At 59.0% G+C, this 17,553-nt stretch overlaps 1 protein-coding gene across 6 annotated transcripts in view; it reads right to left on the reverse strand.

The window, feature by feature from the left end:
• The window catches only part of KCNN3 (potassium calcium-activated channel subfamily N member 3), a 112,573-nt gene that overhangs the window by 47,285 nt on the left and 47,735 nt on the right, over positions 1-17,553 (reverse strand). For all 6 annotated transcript variants that reach the window (XM_084866766.1, XM_084866765.1, XM_084866768.1 and 3 more), the window contains one exon: positions 1,371-1,789. In XM_084866766.1, the coding sequence (XP_084722892.1) occupies positions 1,371-1,789 (419 nt within the window). The remainder of the gene's footprint in view (positions 1-1,370; positions 1,790-17,553) is intronic.

A 17,553-nucleotide genomic window follows, 5' to 3' on the forward strand; every position in this document is an offset into this window, starting at 1 on the left:
GACCATCACTCCTCAACAAAGATGGCGGCACCCACAGCCAATAAGGAGGGAATATGCAAATTGATGTGACAAAGATGGCGGCAGTGGGGTCAGGATGTTCTGCCCCGCCCCAGCCTCTCAGGGCCTCTGGGCAGCGTGTGCATGCAGGCGGCTCGGGCGGGACAGGACACCTGCTACAGGGAGAGGGGAGGGGAAAGGGGGAGGGAGCTACAGGAGGGCAGCAGGGCCAGAGAAAAGGCAGACGTCGGCCTGGCAGAGTGAAGGCGGGGTCCCGGGTGCCGGAGAGAAGCCGGTGCCGGCAGCCAGGGAAGGAAGGCCTGGTCTCGCACGAGTCTCCGTGCGCCGGGCCTCTGGTTTTAAAATAAGAACATCAAAGCCAGAGATGCTACGTGACGTTCCAAAGGACTTGCAACTACTTAGAAACAGGTTTCTAACCCCGGTGACAGACACAACATGGGAACTCAGGTGAAAACGAACACCTGGGGTCGGCCTGACACGGGGAGGGGCCACCAGGAGCCAGCCCTCCCCGTGACCTCGGTGGCAGCCGCTCGGAAGGGCTGTTAGAGCCCCGATCTATCAGGCCTCATGCCCCTTCTCTCCCGCCACTTGCGTCCCTGCCCAGCCACCAGCCTCCTGAAAGCAGTGTTTCCCACAGCGTGTCCCGCCAGGTCAGGGCTTCTCACACTGCACGGAGCGTCCAGCTCACCCGGTGAACGGGTCAACATGCAGATCCCACTCAGTGCTTCTGAGGGGAGGCCTGAGACTCTGCATCCTCACAAGCTCCCAGGGCCGCCACCACCACCACCACCGCCGGTCTGTGGCCCAAACCTTTGCGTCGGGACGCATCCACAGCGTCACACGTTGAAACAGGTTCCTGGGCAAATAACTTCTGAGACAACCCGAGCTCTACACAGCACCAAACCAGTTTCCTGGCTGCAGGATGCCTCGGAGCCTTCAAAACGTGAGCACCCTCCCTCTCCGACGGGAAGAGATAAATTCAGAAGTGGCCGTGGGACACCCGAGAAAGGCTAAGGATGCCACCGGAGCGTGCCCATACACATTCTGGTTTGCCAAGAGGCAGCGGCGAATGCGTCCTACCGTCCATGCCTTTCCCCCGCTCACCTCGGCTGCAAGATTTCCACGTTGCAGCTCGCATCCCGCCTGGCCAGACCCTCCCCTTGCCCATTTTCTCCCTCGAGGTGAGGTGTGTGGGCACCTGCCCATGTCTGTCCTCCTCCGGGCATACACATCCTGGCCCCCTGCTCCTCCTCCTCCTCCTCCTCCCTCCCCTCCCCACTGAGAGCTCCATGCTGGGGCGGGGGGGGGGGGGGGACACAGGGGCTGAGGGCAGAGCCCGGCGCCCGGGTTACCTCTCGCAGACGCGCACGGTCCAGGCGGCGATGATCCACAGCGAGATGCTGAAGACCAGCAGCACGGTGCCGGGGCAGATGGTCATGAGCGTCTTCATGACGAAGCGCGTGTTGAAGTTGATCTTGTTGAGCGCGCCGATGCTGCGGGAGGACGCGTCCGTGAAGAGCTTGCTGTGCAGCAGCATGACGCGCGCGATCAGGTAGAGGCGCAGGAACATGGGGATGGACAGGATGATGTCCACGTCGGCCTCCGTCTGCGAGGGCGCGTAGGAGAAGGCCAGGCGGGCCGTCCAGAAGAACTTGTACTCGCCGGGGATGGGGTGGATGGCGCACACCAGCATCTCCAGGCTGACGTAGAGGATGCGCTCGTAGGTCATGGCTATCCGCCAGTCGTCCGCGCCGTTGTCGATCACGAAGAGCTGCGGGGGGCGGGGAGCCCGTTAGTGAGTGCGGCCAAGGCAGACAGAGCCCCCCGGAGAGGGAGGGGGGGTGCGAGGGAGGACGGGGCAGCTGGCCCTCTCCGGAGCCTTCGCTTGGGGTGTGAGCACCCTGGACGGGGCCTGGGGAGACCTGGCTGAGAAATGCCTCCATTTGCCAGAACCGGTTTGGCTCAGTGGATAGAGCATCGGTCTGCGGGCTGAAAGGTCCCGGGTTCGATTCCGGTCAAGGGCATGTACCTTGGTTGTGGGCACATCCCCAGTGGGGGGTATGCAGGAGGATTCTCCAGGCACCCTGGAACTATAGGTGTGGCACATGGGCATGTAACAGGTTCTCTCTCTCTCTCTCTCTCTCTCTCTCTCTCTCTCTCTCTCTCTTTCCCTCCCTCCCTCTCATCTGCTGGGCCCTTCTATCTGCACCTCCACCTCAGCCAGACCAGGTCTGAATGCTTCCCTTTCAGAGTTTCTCACAGCGCCCTGTGGGGGCCAACCCTGAAGGGCCACCTGTCCGGTCACCTGCAGGCAGGTCAGTTCAGTGGGAGTTCGGGAGCCCACAGGGCATTAGCTCCAGGGCCTGGGACCGGCCGCCCGGACAGGGAGACGACTCTCCTGGAGCCCCCAGTGCCACCCTGATGGAGGCTGAGTCCAGACCCATCTGCCTGGCGCTTCCCGCGGAGGCACACGGACGCCCGCCTTGCTCTCCTCCTTTCCCTACATTGTACATCGGTTTGGAGTTGATTCATTATTTTCCCCCATCCTCTCCCCCGCCCATTCCGTTTTGAAAGCCTGTGGCCTTTCGGGTTCTTTATGTAAGCAATTTCTTTAATTAAAATGTTCTTGGCTATTAGGGGAGATGCCGCTTGGACGATATGACCAATCTGAAAAACTTCCATTCTTGTGCAGCTACGGATTTTTTTTTTTTTTAATTACAGGAGAGAAAATGGAAAAGGCCTTTTGTGTTCTCTATTGTTCTCTCTCTGTGAGAGGAGGACTCCAGGGAGCGTTTCCATCATTAATATACATGTCTATGTGTGTGTAAGTGTGTGTGCAGAAGAAAATCAAAAGGAAAAAAAAAGTTAAAGATTTTCTAGAAACCCAGTAACAATATATTTATTTTTTTCAAACTCCCTGGAGCATATATTCTGCATGTACACGATTACTACAGCGGTTCCCATGGAAACGACATCAAAAGTCCTGTAATACCTAATTAGGTTTCCCCGAGGACAGGAGCTGATTGCCAGTGATGCAACGAACTCCTGGGTTTGCAGCAATGGTGAGCGTGAGATTTCCAGCCAGCAAACGCGCCTGGGACCGGCTGAGAAAATGGGGAGGCAGGGGAGAAGCAAAGGTAGAAAAAGGTCCCCCTAAAAAAGATGATGGTTCTATTGCTGTCACAAAGGAGATGATGATTCTACCGCTAAGACTCAGAGGCCCGGGGTCCAGGCTGGCCAGCTCTGTGACTTTCTAAATGTGCTTTTATTTTTTCATATATTTTTGTATTGATTTCAGAGAGGAAAGGAGAGGGAGAGAGAGAGAGAGATAGAAACATCAGTGATGAGAGAGAATCATGGCTCGGCTGCCTCCTGCCCGCCGCACACTAGGTCTCGAGCCCGCAACCCGGGAATCGAACCGTGACTCCCTGGTACGTAGGTTGACCTATGCGAACCAAACCGTGTCACTCCCCTCCTGAGAGCCGTTCCGTGGCTCCCCGGAGCATTCAGATCAAGTCCAACCTCCTGACGGTACTTGGCGGAAGGGCCTTTTATCAACAGCCCCTCCGCCACCTCCACCGCCCCCGGCATCTCGTTACAGCCAAGCCCGGCCACGCCTGACCCCGGACTCCTGTCCCTGGAGTGTGCACGAGCTGTTCTCTCTGCTCACTCCTTCGCAGGGAGCTCCTCACTCTGGAAGATCCAGACCAAGCATCTCCCTTTCACACATCGCAGCTGGCCTCTTCCCAGCCCCAGACAGGGCTGAGCGTCTCCTCGGGGATTCCCTGTCCCCGCGCCATCACAGAGCCAGGGATTGCCTTTGTGTACGTGCATAGTGAGTGCCTGTGTGAGGGAAGGGGGCCAGCCGAAACCGGTTTGGCTCAGTGGATAGAGCATCGGCCTGTGGACTGAAGGGTTCCGGGTTTGATTCCGGTCAAGGGCATGTACCTTGGTTGCAGGCACATCCGCAGTAGGGGGTGTGCAAGAGGCAGCTGACTGATGATCCTCTCTCACTGATGTTTCTAACTCTCCCTCTCCCTTCCTTTCTGTGAAAAATCAATAAAATATATTAAAAAAAAAAAAAAAAAAAGAGTGGTCGGATGGCCAGGAGGTCTGGAGTGCTAGCCCCCGTTTCAAGGGAGGCGGGGAGGGAGCAGGTGGCCTCTCTATCAGACACCAGGGGGTACCAGCCTCCCGGGTAGCAGGCCCTGCGCTGTATGCTTTGCAGGCATCGTCTCATTTGGCCTTAATCGGGGCTGTCAGGGGCGTATGTCATTCCCATTACACAGATAGAGAGACTGAGCCTCCAAGGGATCAAGTAATTTGCTGAAAGCCATACAATGAGTCAGGGGCAGGCTCTGAAGCCAGGGAAGATTGTGTGTCAGAGTCCATGGTCCTGACCCGTGTCCTGGTCCCAGGCTGTGCGAGGCGGTTTGCCCGCCTCGGGCCGGGCCGGGGGGTGTTTCCGGGTGTCGACGTGCTGTGGCAGGTCGGGCAGGTGTGGGCACCTGCTAAGTCTTAGGGGAGAAGAACTGTTTTCCAACAGGAAGTGTCTGGCACGTCTTGACTTTGTTTTGACACGACGGGTCCTGCTGAGTGTTTGTGGGTTACATGTGGCCACGGGGGCTGCCAGACCCCTGCCCCACTGGACCTCCAGCCTGCTTGCCGCTGCAGAGGGGTTCTAGAACTTTTGGCAACCAACATTAAGGAGGTTTCTGGATCTTGCAACAACCTGGGGTGTGAAGAACCAGGTCCGGACCAGGTGTTAGTGGTGGGTGGGGACTATCGGCTGACTAAAGTGGCCTTCAGCTCATGCTCAAGGACCAGCGCACACCCTCCGAGGAGCTCCGGCCCACAGCGGAGGGGGCCCTGCAAACAGCTACATCGGCCCCCTGGCTGTTCCACCCGCGGCGTGGTCCAAAGCACCTTCTGTACACGAGCCCTCCCACGGTGGTCTCCCCGGCTTCCTGGATGAACCCACGTCCCCAGCACCACACAGCAGGTGAGCGGTGGTGACAGGATGGACCCCAGAGCCCTCCCCACGCTCAGCTCTGACGCCTCTCGCACTCCCGGCTGAAGCAGGGCCGGGCGCCCCCTCTACCCCGGGGGCACTTTGAAGAGACAACCTCCCCCAGTGCCTGCGCACATGATGGCAAATAGTCTGAAAACGTGACACATTAAAGGGACAGAACTACATTGGCGTGACTGTCGAGAATAACATTTCCATTGCTCGCCATTTCTATGGTTCTCCCAAGGCAGAGTCTTCTTTTGCAGCAGAGGCACAAGAGAGAGAGAAAGAAACCAAAGAATATTCAGAAGGAGCTGCTAATAGAACAGCTAAGAATCAAAGAAAACAAAGCACACCAACCTGGAAGCAACCTGAATACATGCATGCACGCCGACAGAAAACGGTGGACTAAATAATGGTACTCATACGGAAAGACATTACTGGCTGGTTTTTAAAATGGAGTGGATCTATTTGTATTGACTTACAAAATGTTCAGGATATACACTGAGTGGCCAGATTAGTATGATTATTATTGGAGGCCCAGTACATAAATTCGTGCATGGGCGGCGGGGGGCGGGGAGGTGTCTGGTCAGCCTGGCCAGGAGGCCTGCTAGTCGAGGGGATAATTTGCATATTAGCCTTTTATTATATAGGATATACACTGGATGGCCAGATTACTATGCGTTCAGAGATCACACTAATCCGGCCACTCCGTGTACAGTAAGTAAAAAGAGAAAATTGCAGGATCATTGTTGTAGTGTGATTTCCTCCTTTAAAACAAAACCAGCACCAACATATTAAGAAAACCCCTATCGATGTACACGTAGGTTCGGATGTTTTTGGGGGGACACGCACACATACAAAAGGGGGTGAAGCTTCCGGCTAATCACTAACCGGTGAGCGTCAGCACCTCGGGGCGTGGGGGTGGGAATCAGGGAAGCTATTGATGAACGCCTTTCTGAAAAATTAGAACACATCTCTGTGCTACAACAAGCCCGTATTGCTTTTGTAATTTTGAAAAACCCAATGAAGTATTATTATTATTTTTTTTTTTTTCAAAAGAATTGTGCTGGGGAGAGCCTCTGTGGGACTTCACGGGGGCGGTTCAAACGCAGCCGTTCTTGGAGGAACAATGATCCCCGAGGCCCCCGCCCACCCTGCAATTCTCCGGGCGGAGCCCCCCGCCCGCAGGAGGCGCCACCCCGGTTCTGTGAGCGGAGCCTGGCGGGGAGAGGCTAATTGCCGGGCTCATCTCACAAGGCTCCCCGCCGCCACCACCCCCACCCAGGCCCCTGTCATTACCTGTTCCCTAGCCCTTCTGGAATACAGTTTGAATGCACAGAAATGGAACAAAATTTTTTTGTTCCACCATTTCAAGCTCATTTCAAGGCCCACCTCCCGTGCACACTGACACGGCAGGCGCGGGAAGCCGAGTTCAGCAGCAGGAGGCTCGCTGGGACCGGGCCACAGCATGCCCTGGGCAGAGCCAGGCGCCCTGGGTTACCACGGAGATGAGGATGCGAGTCTCTGCCAGACCCGGAGTCAGGAGTCCAGAGAAGGAGGCAGAGCGAAGGCCGTGAAAGTGACCAGCATGGCAATGCGGGGCGGAGAAAGGACGATGGCCACTTGTAACCCAGGGTCCTGTGACACGGCAGGGTTGGCGCCCACCCCAGGACTGCTCTGGACCCAGACACGGCTCCTGCACTGCCCCCTGCAGGTTGCAGGTTTGATCCCCGCAGGCAGGCACCTGATTGATGTCCTCTCTCACACTGATGTTTCTCTCCCTGCCTTCCTCTCTCGCTAAAATCAATAAAAACATATCCTCAGATAAGGATTAAAAAATTTTTTTAACAAAAAGGAATCTCAAAAGGCAACAAAGGCCCTAACTGGTTTGGCTCAGGGGACAGAGCGTAGGCCTGCGGACTGAAAGGTCCCAGATTCAATTCCGGTCAAGGGCATGTACCTTGGTTGCGGGCACATCCCTAGTGGGAAGTGTGCAGGCGGCAGCTGATCAACATTTTTCTCTTATCAATGTCTCTAACTCTCTATCCCTCTCCCTTCCTCCCTGTAAAAAAAAAAAAAAAAAAAAAAAAATCAAAAAAATATTTTTAAAAGGGAACAAAGGACTCTGATATTAATTTGACAAATAACGCGAGGCCCCTCTACCTGGAGCTGGACTCCATGCCCCTCCCATGGCTTAACGTGACGGTGTGTCCCTCCTTTGCTGAGTGAGTGGGTGAGGAGATTTCTCACACGTCTCTGCTTGCATGAAGTCAGGAGGGAGAGACAAGCCTCTTCCGAGAGCTGCCTTGCATGCCTTCGGGCACCATGCCAGCACCTCAGCCATCACCTCCTCTGCCAACCTGCTTGCAATATCCTGTCTAGGAGAGCCGCCTTCCACTGAGCCGGGGGTGGGGGGTGGCGAAGGAAACAAGGTAATTGCAAGAACACCCTAGCCAGGGTGGCCGGCGGCCCCAGTGCCATAAGCAATGGAGAGTGACACCACGGAGGGTGCAGACTCCAGAGAGGGTGGAGGCAGCCGGCCAGAGGACAAATCCTGTCACCACTGTGGCAACCTGGGTGACACTCCCTGTGGGGATCCTGGAAGGTAACAAAGGGCACCCTTTGCAGAGGGTCAGGTAACGTATGCATCGCCATGGCCGTGGCCGTGGCCGTGGCCACGTCCCTTTCTCTGCGTGCTCCTCTGCCCGGGCCCGCTCCCCTCCGTTAGTGGGGACTGTATGAAATGGCCTTTCCACCAGCCACAGAGGGCGGCGGGCTCTCCGGGAGCCGGTCTGTAAATACAGGGCAGCGATAGGAACCAGCATGCCCTGCAGGAAACCGCTGGGGCCCGCCCGCCCCAGGCGGCATCTGGAAGATGTTCACAGGGATTTCCGCATCTGTTCCCCCGTTCCCATCCCAGATGGGCGACAGCAGACCGAGGAGCGTGCTCCTGTGATACCCACGAGCCACTGTTCTCTAGAAGGGAAGGGAATTCGCGCGTTCTGCTACCGCCATCCTTTATTCTGGCTTAACTGGTCCCTCCGCGGCTTTAACTGTAGTGGAGGGATTTTGGTTACAGAGACTGAAAGCTTGGGGGAGAGGAAGGCGATACACACAGAGTGAGAGCGAGAGCGAGAGCGAGAGCGAGAGAGAGCGAGCGAGCGAGCGAGCGAGAGAGAGAGAGAGAGAGAGAGAGAGATGTTGGAGACATTGCCCCCAGACGTGTTTTCCCTACCCACCTGGGGAAATCCCAGGCTGTTAGGATGAACAACCTTCCCTGGCCCGTGGTCTCTGAGCATGCCCTCCTTCAGCCAGGTCTCCGCGGCGACCTCCGCTGTGCTCCTCCATCACTCCCATTCCCGCCAGCCCCAGGGAGTGCCCTGAGCTCGGTCTGTGGCCCTCCCCGAGGAGCAGGAAGCCTCGGACCCAGAACCACGGCCCTCGGGAACGTGCCCCCCTCACATACTTGGAAGCCACCATCTCCTCCCCACGGGACGAGGACCGTCCATCCAGAGAGAAGGGCCGTTTAAAAGCTGCAGCACACCCTGTGCCAGGCGAGGTGTCAGACGTGCCAACAGCGGATGGAAAGTCGTGGAGCGCGAACAAGGCGGTGTGAGGAGGCGCACGCAGCGGTGAGGCCCTTCTGCCCGCGGCGGAGGCTGGAGGCGGGGGCAGCACGGCCTGGGGGGCACCGGATGCCTGCTCCTCGGCAGGAGGCTGGCGTGGCAAAGCCCATGCCTAGGTGCCCACGCCGCACCTTCCAGCAAAAGGGGGGGGGGGGGCATGGGGAGAAGAAAGAACATACCCCAGCGCAGCCTGCAGGCAAAACCCCCAGGCGTGGGACCTGACAGGTCCCATTGGAAAGTTACAACCCGCAAAAGACTGCCTTTATAATGAGAGCTGTCGATGTAAACCGAATTCTCAACACGGCTAATACTTTTCATAAAGAAAGAAAACAACAAGTCCATTTTAAGCCTTATAACTTAAGTCAAGGTGCTGAATGGAGACTGTTATCTAACTGTTGAGGAGGGGTGGGGGGGGGGAGCAGAACTTGAGCATAAAATGCCTCTAGTGAAATAAATACCTAAAAGACTGGGCGCAGCAGTAACTTAGCTGACCAAGACCGGAAGTGACGATCGGGCCTGCACCAGAGGCCCAGGTCAGCCCCGGGGCAGCAGCGGGGGCTGGGAGGCGGGGGCGGCATCGCGTCCAGGCTTTGCCAATACTCCCGAGAGCACCCATCACTCTCTGTGCTCAGCCCTTCCCTCTGTGCCCCCGCATTCCTCACTGAGGTGATGCACCCACACCTCCATCCCACCCCCTGCGGGGACACAGAGCCGTGGTGCTGCCCCGGGACCTCCTGCTGAGCGGAAGGAAGACCAGGCACCTTCTCGGGGCCTGCAGGGCCCCCAGGGATCGGCCCCCCCTTCCCGCAGGGCCTCCTTTGGCATGTCCAGCCCTTGTGCTCTCCCTCGCCCCACTGGCCACCTGTGGCTGTCACGCTCATCCTCTCCCTCCTGACACAGGCCTCTGTGATGCTGTCCCTTCCCTCCTCTCTGTGCCACGTCGGTGCCCGTTCAGCCTCCCGTGGACGGGTGGGCCCGAGGCTCCCTGTGGTACTTCCTCGAGTCGCCGTTCCCCCGTTCCTTGTGCAGCCGCCTGGCTCAGGTCTGGCCTGCTGTGAGACCTACTCTCCCCGAGGGCAGAGGCCTGTCTGTGTCTCCCCACGGGCCCCCCGGAGCCTGCCCGGGCCGCTGGGCCCCAAAGAAACACTCGGTGAAGGAAGGAACAAAGCCTCCCTCAGAGGAGCTCACGCCTGGTGGAGAGACCCCGGGTCCTCCATGAAAACGTACCCACCAGGCCTCTGGCAGGATCAGTGATCAGAGGGAGGAACTGGGTGCCCTGGTGGGGCCAGGGACCCGCTGAGAAAGGGCGTGGGCTGCGGAGGGCAGACTGTTGTCCTGCTCAGCACACTCACCATCGTCCTTCGGGTCTACCTCAGAGGGATCAGATATTCAGCGGCTCAGAGGCCCGGCCTGGCGCCCTGCCTGTGCATGAGCGGAGTGGCATGGGCACGGGGCACCGAGGGGGCAGGGGGACAGGGCAGCAGGGAGAGATCACAGATCTCTCTCCACATGATGGGCCCAGAGTGCTCTGTGAGGATTCTGGGAAGACGTCTGAGCTCATCCAGAAAGAACGCTTGGATTGACTGGTCATGTCTGCCCTGGGCCTCCCTGGACCCGCGGGGCGCCTGTCATGTGCCAGCCAGCCCTGCTCAGAGGAGGCTATTCCTTGACCTTCCAGAGAGCGCGTGCCTGGCCACACTCCAGGGCCCCTCTGTGTGACAGGGAGGCCATTTCTTCCCGGCCGGCGGCCTGCGGGCCTCCCCCGCTGGAGGCTCCTTAGGGAGCGGCTACTAAGGTTACAGAGACAGGCGTCACCTTCGGAAGATCCTATGTTTCAGAGAACGTTCTAGAAACCCCTACCAATGAAACCTGGGCAGAGAATGACATCCTCTTGTGCCCAGAGGCACAGGGGCCACAGGGCCCGCGTTCTGGCCTCCGTGGCCTCAGGACGCTCGCGCAGCTCTTGGCTAAACAGAAACGGGAGATCCAGCGGGAGGTCCCCTCTGTGTGACCCGGGGAGCCGCGCCCCCTCTCCGGCTGGCTTCCGAGGAAAGAGCCGGCCACCTCGGTCGGCTGATCACCCGCACGAAAGCACTTTGTAAGCGTGAGAGGGGACATGAGGCATCCGAGGGAGCCGCCATGTCGGTGACAGCGGCAGGTCCCTGCCTGCTGACTGCAGCGTGAAGAGGCAGCTCCCTCTGGGACCCTCCCGAGTTAACTCTGAAAGCACGGAGTGCGTAATTCAGTTGCAAACATTCCGAGAGAGGCCTCTCTGAGCTGCTGGGAAAGGCCGGGGGTGGGGGGAGGATTCAGAGAGGCGGGGGCCTGCAATGGCCCCAAGAGCTCACTAAAGAGAAAAAGTCCTGCAAGCAGAGGACGGTTTTACACACGAGAGGCAGAGATGGGGCTGCCTGCACGCGACGGAGTGAGGCTCCGGAAGGAGGAGTCAGCTCTGGCTCGGGAAGTCGGGAGGCCTCCCAGCAGGGCCAGCTCGGGCTGCAGAGATGAGCAGACGTCCGTCAACGAAGCGAGATGGAGAAGGGCAGTCAGGGGAAGCCTGGCACGGGCAAAGGCCCAGAGATGCGGCACAGGAGCTCCGGGGGGACTGGCACGGGGTTCAAGGAGGAAATGGCAAAGGGCAAAGGCCCAGAGATGCGGCACAGGAGCTCCGGGGGGACTGGCACAGGGTTCAAGGAGGAAACGGCACAGGTGTGGCTCCGAGCAGGGCAGGGCACCCTGGATGCCACGCTGGGGAGTCTAGACTGTACGCCAAGGACAGGGAGAAGCTGCTGAAGGTTTTCAGACAAGAACAAGGTCCGACGTGTGTGTCCGTGGGGTTCCTTGGCAGCCGTGTAGGTGGGATGAGGTGATGGGGGAGGGCGAGAGGCAGGGGGACTGGTTAGAGACTGCCCTGACTGTCCACATGAGGCCTGGTGTGGGAAGAGGAGTGCAGACAGCAGCCCCTGCAGTTAGAAGGTGTTCTCTCTTGGGAGAAATGCACTCAGCGATGACGGAGAAAGGACTCATAAATTCTTGGAGATCCCAGCCTCCCAGGACGCTTTTCCTGGTCTCCATGTCTGAATTCCTGCCTCTTCCCCTGGTCGCCATAGTTCTTTGTGATTAGTCTGTCTTCCTTGAATTACAGTCATCTTCTCCCACCCCTTAGTCTGAGATCAGGTTAAGGGCAAAGCTGGCAATCCATCCATTTCTGTATTCCCCATGGGCCCAGCAGAGTGCCTGACACCTAACCATATATCTACACTAATAAAAGAGAAACATGCAAGTTGGACATCACGCCGCTACGCCCACCAGCCAATCAGGAGGGAATATGCAAATTAGAAGGACAGGGATGGCAGCTGCCCAGCTGCTCCAGATGCGGAGTGGCTGGATGGGGCAGGATGTCTGCTGGGGGTGGTGGTGGGGACGAAGTGATCTATAGGAGCGGCACTCCAGCTGCAGTGAAGACGGCAGACACCAGTCTGAGTCTGCAGTGGCCAGAGACAAAGAAGCAAAGAAAGCAGCAAAGACAAAGAAGGCAGACTCCGGCTGGAGCGAAGGCCAGGGTCCCTGGTGCTGGAGGGAAACCAGTGCTGGAAGCCAAGGGAAGGAAGGCCTATTGCACAAATCTCTTTGTGCAACAAGCCTTTAATGTGTGTGTGTGTGTGTGTGTGTGTGTGTGTGTGTGTATTAGAGGCCTGGTGCATGAATTTGTGCAGTCAGGCCAGCCTGCACCAATCAGGGTGGGGCCACCGGCAGTTGGCTGGCTGAGCCCACCCCTGGGCTGAACTCCTGGTTGAACTCCCGGTCTAACTCCTGGTGGAGGGGACAATTTGCATATTAGCCTTTTATTATGTAGGATATTATATATTATAGGATAATTTCATGCATACATAATGCTTAGATCTAATTTTTAATTGGATGAATTTGGGTACATGGACTTCTCGGGCTCAAATTCATCTGGCTGCAAAGGTCCACCGGGAACTAGTTGTAAATTGGTGATCTGGGAGACAGCCATGATTCAAGAACCGATTGTGCCCATAAAGCAGCAGGTTCCAAAGTGTCTGAGGCCGGGGGGGGGGGGGGGGGGACTCAGCCCACACACAGCCCAGCGTGGTGGCCCACAGGGTGGGGTCACACAGGCCCGTGCCCAGGGGTGCCAGGGGCTCCTGGGAGCTGCCCGTCGTGGGGCAGGAAATGAGGCAGCGCCCGGAGGACGGACACGGCTCTTTTGATGGCGCGGTTTGCTTTGGTGACAAATGAAAGGGTTTTTCAGCTGGAGCTGGTGGAATGGAAACAGTCACTAAACCAGAAAATGAAGCGGCGTTGGGAGCTGGGGCTGCAGCCTGCCAGCCTCTGTGTCTGCGGGAACAGGGAGTGCCCAGCTGCCTGGGAGCCTGGGACAGATGATTGCTGAGCAGAGCCAGCCCTCAGACAGCGCCATCTCCCCGCTCAGAGGCGTCCCGGGAGAGGAGGGAGAAAGGGCCCTGGATAATCCACCTCTTCCCTTCCCGAGGACGGAGGCAGAGAGAGCTGCAATGGGGCCACAAAGCTCGTGTTAACGGCCACCACATCACCGTGAACATGAGGACAGGATATCCTCCTTCCCGGAGACAGTCGGAGAGAGTGGGGAGAACCTGAACTTCGGAGTCAGGCAGAAGAGGGGTCACATGATCTCTCCTCCCCTTACCAGCTTTCTGATCTTAGGCAACTTAATGAGCCCCTCTGAGCCTCTTTCTTTCTTTCTTTCTTTCTTTCTTTCTTTCTTTTTCTTTCTTTCTTTCTTTCTTTCTTTTATTTTATTGATTTTTTACAGAGAGGAAAGGAGAGGGAGAGAGAGTTAGAAACATCGATGAGAGAAACATCAATTAGCTGTTTCCTACACCCCCCCCACTGGGGATGTGCCCACAACCAAGGTACATGCCCTTGACCGGAATCGAACCCGGGACCTTTCAGTCCGCAGACCGACGCTCTATCCCCCTCAGGAGGACGCACTGAATCCCCACTGGGCATCGAATGAGGGCCCTGTGCTGGTGGTGGTAAACCCTCCCCCCCACCCACTGTCCTCAGAGAGCCGTGTCCTCTACCACAGGACTCACACACAGGAGCCAGCGTTGGCTCGGGGGTAGGGGAGGGGGTGTCTGACTCGCCTTCACCCAGGAGATGGGTGCTCAGGACCAAGGTTTGTCCTGGGACCCAGTGCCGAGCTCCCGGATGTTATGCTGGCCAGGATGCAGGCCCCAGACCTCTCCCCCACCCCAGCCCTGTGCAGAGCATCGTCCCACCATGGTGTGGTGACAGTCCGTCTCAGAAGTCCGTCCCCGAACTCCGGGCGTCACCAGGAGATGCCCGTTAGAGAGAAACAGACCCGACTCCGCCCACAGCGCCGTCCTGGGCCCAAGCTGGTCAGCAGAATCCAGCCTCCGGCTCCTCCCTCTCCTTGAGATTCTAGGGGAGCCCAGGAGCAGGGCGAGGGGGAGGGGGAACCCCCACTCCCCAGCAGGGAGGCCCTTCTGTGTTCCAGGGAGGGCCCTGCCTCTTGGTGAGCTCCCTCTGACCGAAGAGAGCCGTTATCTCGACAAACGGGAGAAGGCCCTTCCCACTCTGAAGTGAAGTGTCAGCAGGCAGTGACAGCGAAGGCCCAGCGCCACCTTCTATTCTCTCCTCTCACATCATCAGGAGACAGCGCTGCCGCATCTGCAGGATCTATTCACCGGGAGAAAATAGATCAAGGAGGGTGCCCGGCCCAGGGAGGCCGCGCCCGCGCCCGCGCCCGCGTTCCTGCCTGGAGCCCGCACCCGCGGACAAAGGGCCTGGCTCCCACCCCGGGCAGAGGAGCTGCCGACAGGCCATCCCCCTGCCTCTCTCTTCCTCGTCTTCTGTGCCGTCAGGACAGAATCTCTCCCTGGCGGTGACGGGCCTTACACTCACGCCAGCCCCGTGTGCCCACTTATTTTTAAGCAGCTCGCCTGTGAGGGGGACAGCGGAAAGCCCAGGAAGGGAAGGCAAGGTGGTGGGGCAGGGCTTCCCCAGAGCCGGCAGCGCCGGCCAACCGCGGCGGGACCCTCCGACCGGGAAAGGTTCCGCGAGGAGCTGGAAGGGCTGGCGCCCCGGGGTGCACCATCAGGTGCGGAGCTCTGCCCCTCCAGTTCCCTCTGCCCCGCAGGTGCCCGGATGAAGGATGCTCAGGGCTACGCGGAGGGAGGGCCCGGAGGAGGAGGGGCCGCCTCTGTGAGGGGCGAAGGAGACCCCGATGCAGCCCTGATCAGCAGCCACCGGGTGCCGGCCCTGGCGGTGAGGGTGGGAAGGGTGAGACAGAATGAACACGGCAGCACAGCCAAGCGCTGCTGCCACCCGGAGCTCCTGCCTGGGGCCATCGCTCTGCCCCGTGCTTTCTGTGCGCAGCCTCATCGAAGGGCCACAGCGGCCCCTCCGGAAAGTACAGTAGGATCCTGCGATACCGGTGGGGAAACGGAGGCAGGGAAGCTCCAGCACCTAGCCCGGGGTTTTATAGCGAAGAAGAGGCAGAGCGGGGTCTGTCCCAGATCCTCGGAGAGAGGGGCCCGCCACCCGTGTGTGCTTTCCGAGCGTGCCCGGTGAGCAGGCCCTGCCCCGCGCCCCGAGCCCGCTCCCCGCCGCCGGGAAGGGGCAGCCACATCCGTGCAGGGAGGGCCGGGGCGAGACCTAGTCCATCCTGAGCACAGGGCGGCGGGCCGGGCCAGCCCCGCACTGCACGGAGCCCAGCCACATGGCGGGGCCTTGAAGCCCAGGCCCAGTGGCTCGGCTCTCTCTAGAAGCCACTGGAGGGGGAGAGTAGGTGAGGAGAGGAAGGCCTACTCCGAGCCGAGTGGCAGAAAGACGACCAGCTGCAGATGAATATTTATAAGCAGAGAGTACGAGGCAAAACACAGTCCCCAGAGCCATGGTCGGCAAACTCATTAGTCCACAGAACCAAACATCGACAGTAGAACGATTGGAGTTTCTTTTGAGAGCCACATTAAAAAAAAACATATATATATATATATATATATATATATATATATATATATATATATATGATTTTTTTACAGAGAGGAAGGGAGAGGGATAGAGAGCAAGAAACATCAACCAGCTGCCTCCTGCACACCCCCTACCAGGGATGTGCACGCAACCAAGGTACATGCTCTTGACCAGAATTGAACCTGGGACCTTTCCGTCCGCAGGCTGATGCTCTATCCACTGAGCCAAACCGGTTTCAGTGCCACGTTTTTTTAAACTTAAACTTCTTATAATGCCACTTCCTCAACATAGACTCGCCCAGGCCGTGGCATTTTGTGGAAGAGCCATACGCAAGGGGCCAAAGAACCACATGTGGCTTGCAAGCCACGGTTTGCCGACCACGGCCCTAGAATATTACAGGAAAAAGGCAGGATCCGTTTACTGAAACCCTCCAGCCGGACTCACCCCCAGGAAACGAGAATGTGCCCGCGGCCCTCCCCGCGGACAGGCGTGCACCGGCCCAGGTGAGGAGGAGGATGGGGAGGTTCCCTGTGGCCGCCACCCCCCTGCTCCTCCTCGGCTGCAACCTCGAGACTCTTCACGCAGCCACGCCGCCCTGTCGGGAGGGACAGCAGCCCTTGTGTACATGACAATCCCTGCCCTGTCCTCTCTCAGCGGCCCTTGTGTACATGACAGTCCCCGCCCTGTCCTCTCTCAGCCCGCCCAGGCCAGAGAGCGCCTCCTGCTGGGGACAGAGCTCTGGGGGCGCGGGGCCTCCGCTCCGGCTGTGTGCGAGGGCTCCGGTCTGAGGCCGGGCCTGTGAAATGGCTCGGACATTCCCTGGGACCCACCCGCCGTGAGCCCGAGGGCCCTCCTTCCCCGTGCAGACCCCTACAGGCTCCAGTGGTCGGGGCCCAGGGGGGACCTTTGTGATCACCAGCACGGCGCATGGATGGGTGGGATGGGGGACGGACCTCCAGCAGGCCCTGGGCAGCGGCAATCCCATCAGGGCTGCGGGGCCGGCTCCTCCCGCAGACGTGGGTCTGAGCGACACTTCTGACGGCAAACCCGCCGAGCTGCAGGTCACAATGACACCAGGGCCTCGTGACGAGCTCGCAGTGTGTGTGAGCCTCACCAGCAGCCCCGCACCTGTCGGCCCTGACACGGAGGGACTGCCCCAAAGCAGGAAACCCCACAGCTCTCCAGGCTCCGCACAGGCCTCGGCGGCGGGCAGGCGGGAGCGAGCTTTTGTCTTCCAATCGTGCGTTTTACAGTTCGAACCCCGGGGGTGCCGAGTCCTGCTTCTCAGTTTGTTCAACCAAGGGGGGCCCGGGCACCGTGCCAGGGGGTAGGGAGGCCCCGTGCCGGTGCACAGCTGTTCCCACAGCTGGCGGGTATGCCCAGCGACCGGCAACGGGGGCCAACATGGGGCGAGGGAGCGGGTAAGCCCAGGGCGGGGGCGCGGGGAGACGCCAGCCATGTGGCTGGAGGGGGTGGGGCACACAGTCTGCCTGGGCTCACACCAAGGCGGCGAATACAATTCGTTTCTGCAGACAGACACGCCAAAGGGCATGACGGGAAGGGAACATGCCCGGAAATGTGTGCCTTCGTGCTGCTCTGCACACAGCCGGGCGTCGAACGAGGGAACGAAGGAGCGGCCAGGAAGAAAGAGCGAGACCAGCCGTGGGCAGGCCCAAGTGCCAAGTCCTGGGGTGGGAGGGGCGTCTGGCCTCTGTCCCAGGAGAGGCTGCGCCCGCCGTGGCGGGGCGGGAGCGTGGCTGGGCTGCGGATTAGCTCAGAACAGTGACTCCCCCAGTGGCCTGGACTTTAGGACCCTGGGGAGCCTAGAAAACCCGGGACCCGGGGCCGCCCCAGAGCAACTGCACCCCAGGCTCTGTCCGGGCTGGGGCTCGGGCACCGGCA

This window comes from Pipistrellus hanaki, assembly GCF_964339955.1.
Source record: "Pipistrellus hanaki genome assembly, chromosome: 18".
Taxonomy (NCBI): domain Eukaryota; kingdom Metazoa; phylum Chordata; class Mammalia; order Chiroptera; family Vespertilionidae; genus Pipistrellus; species Pipistrellus hanaki.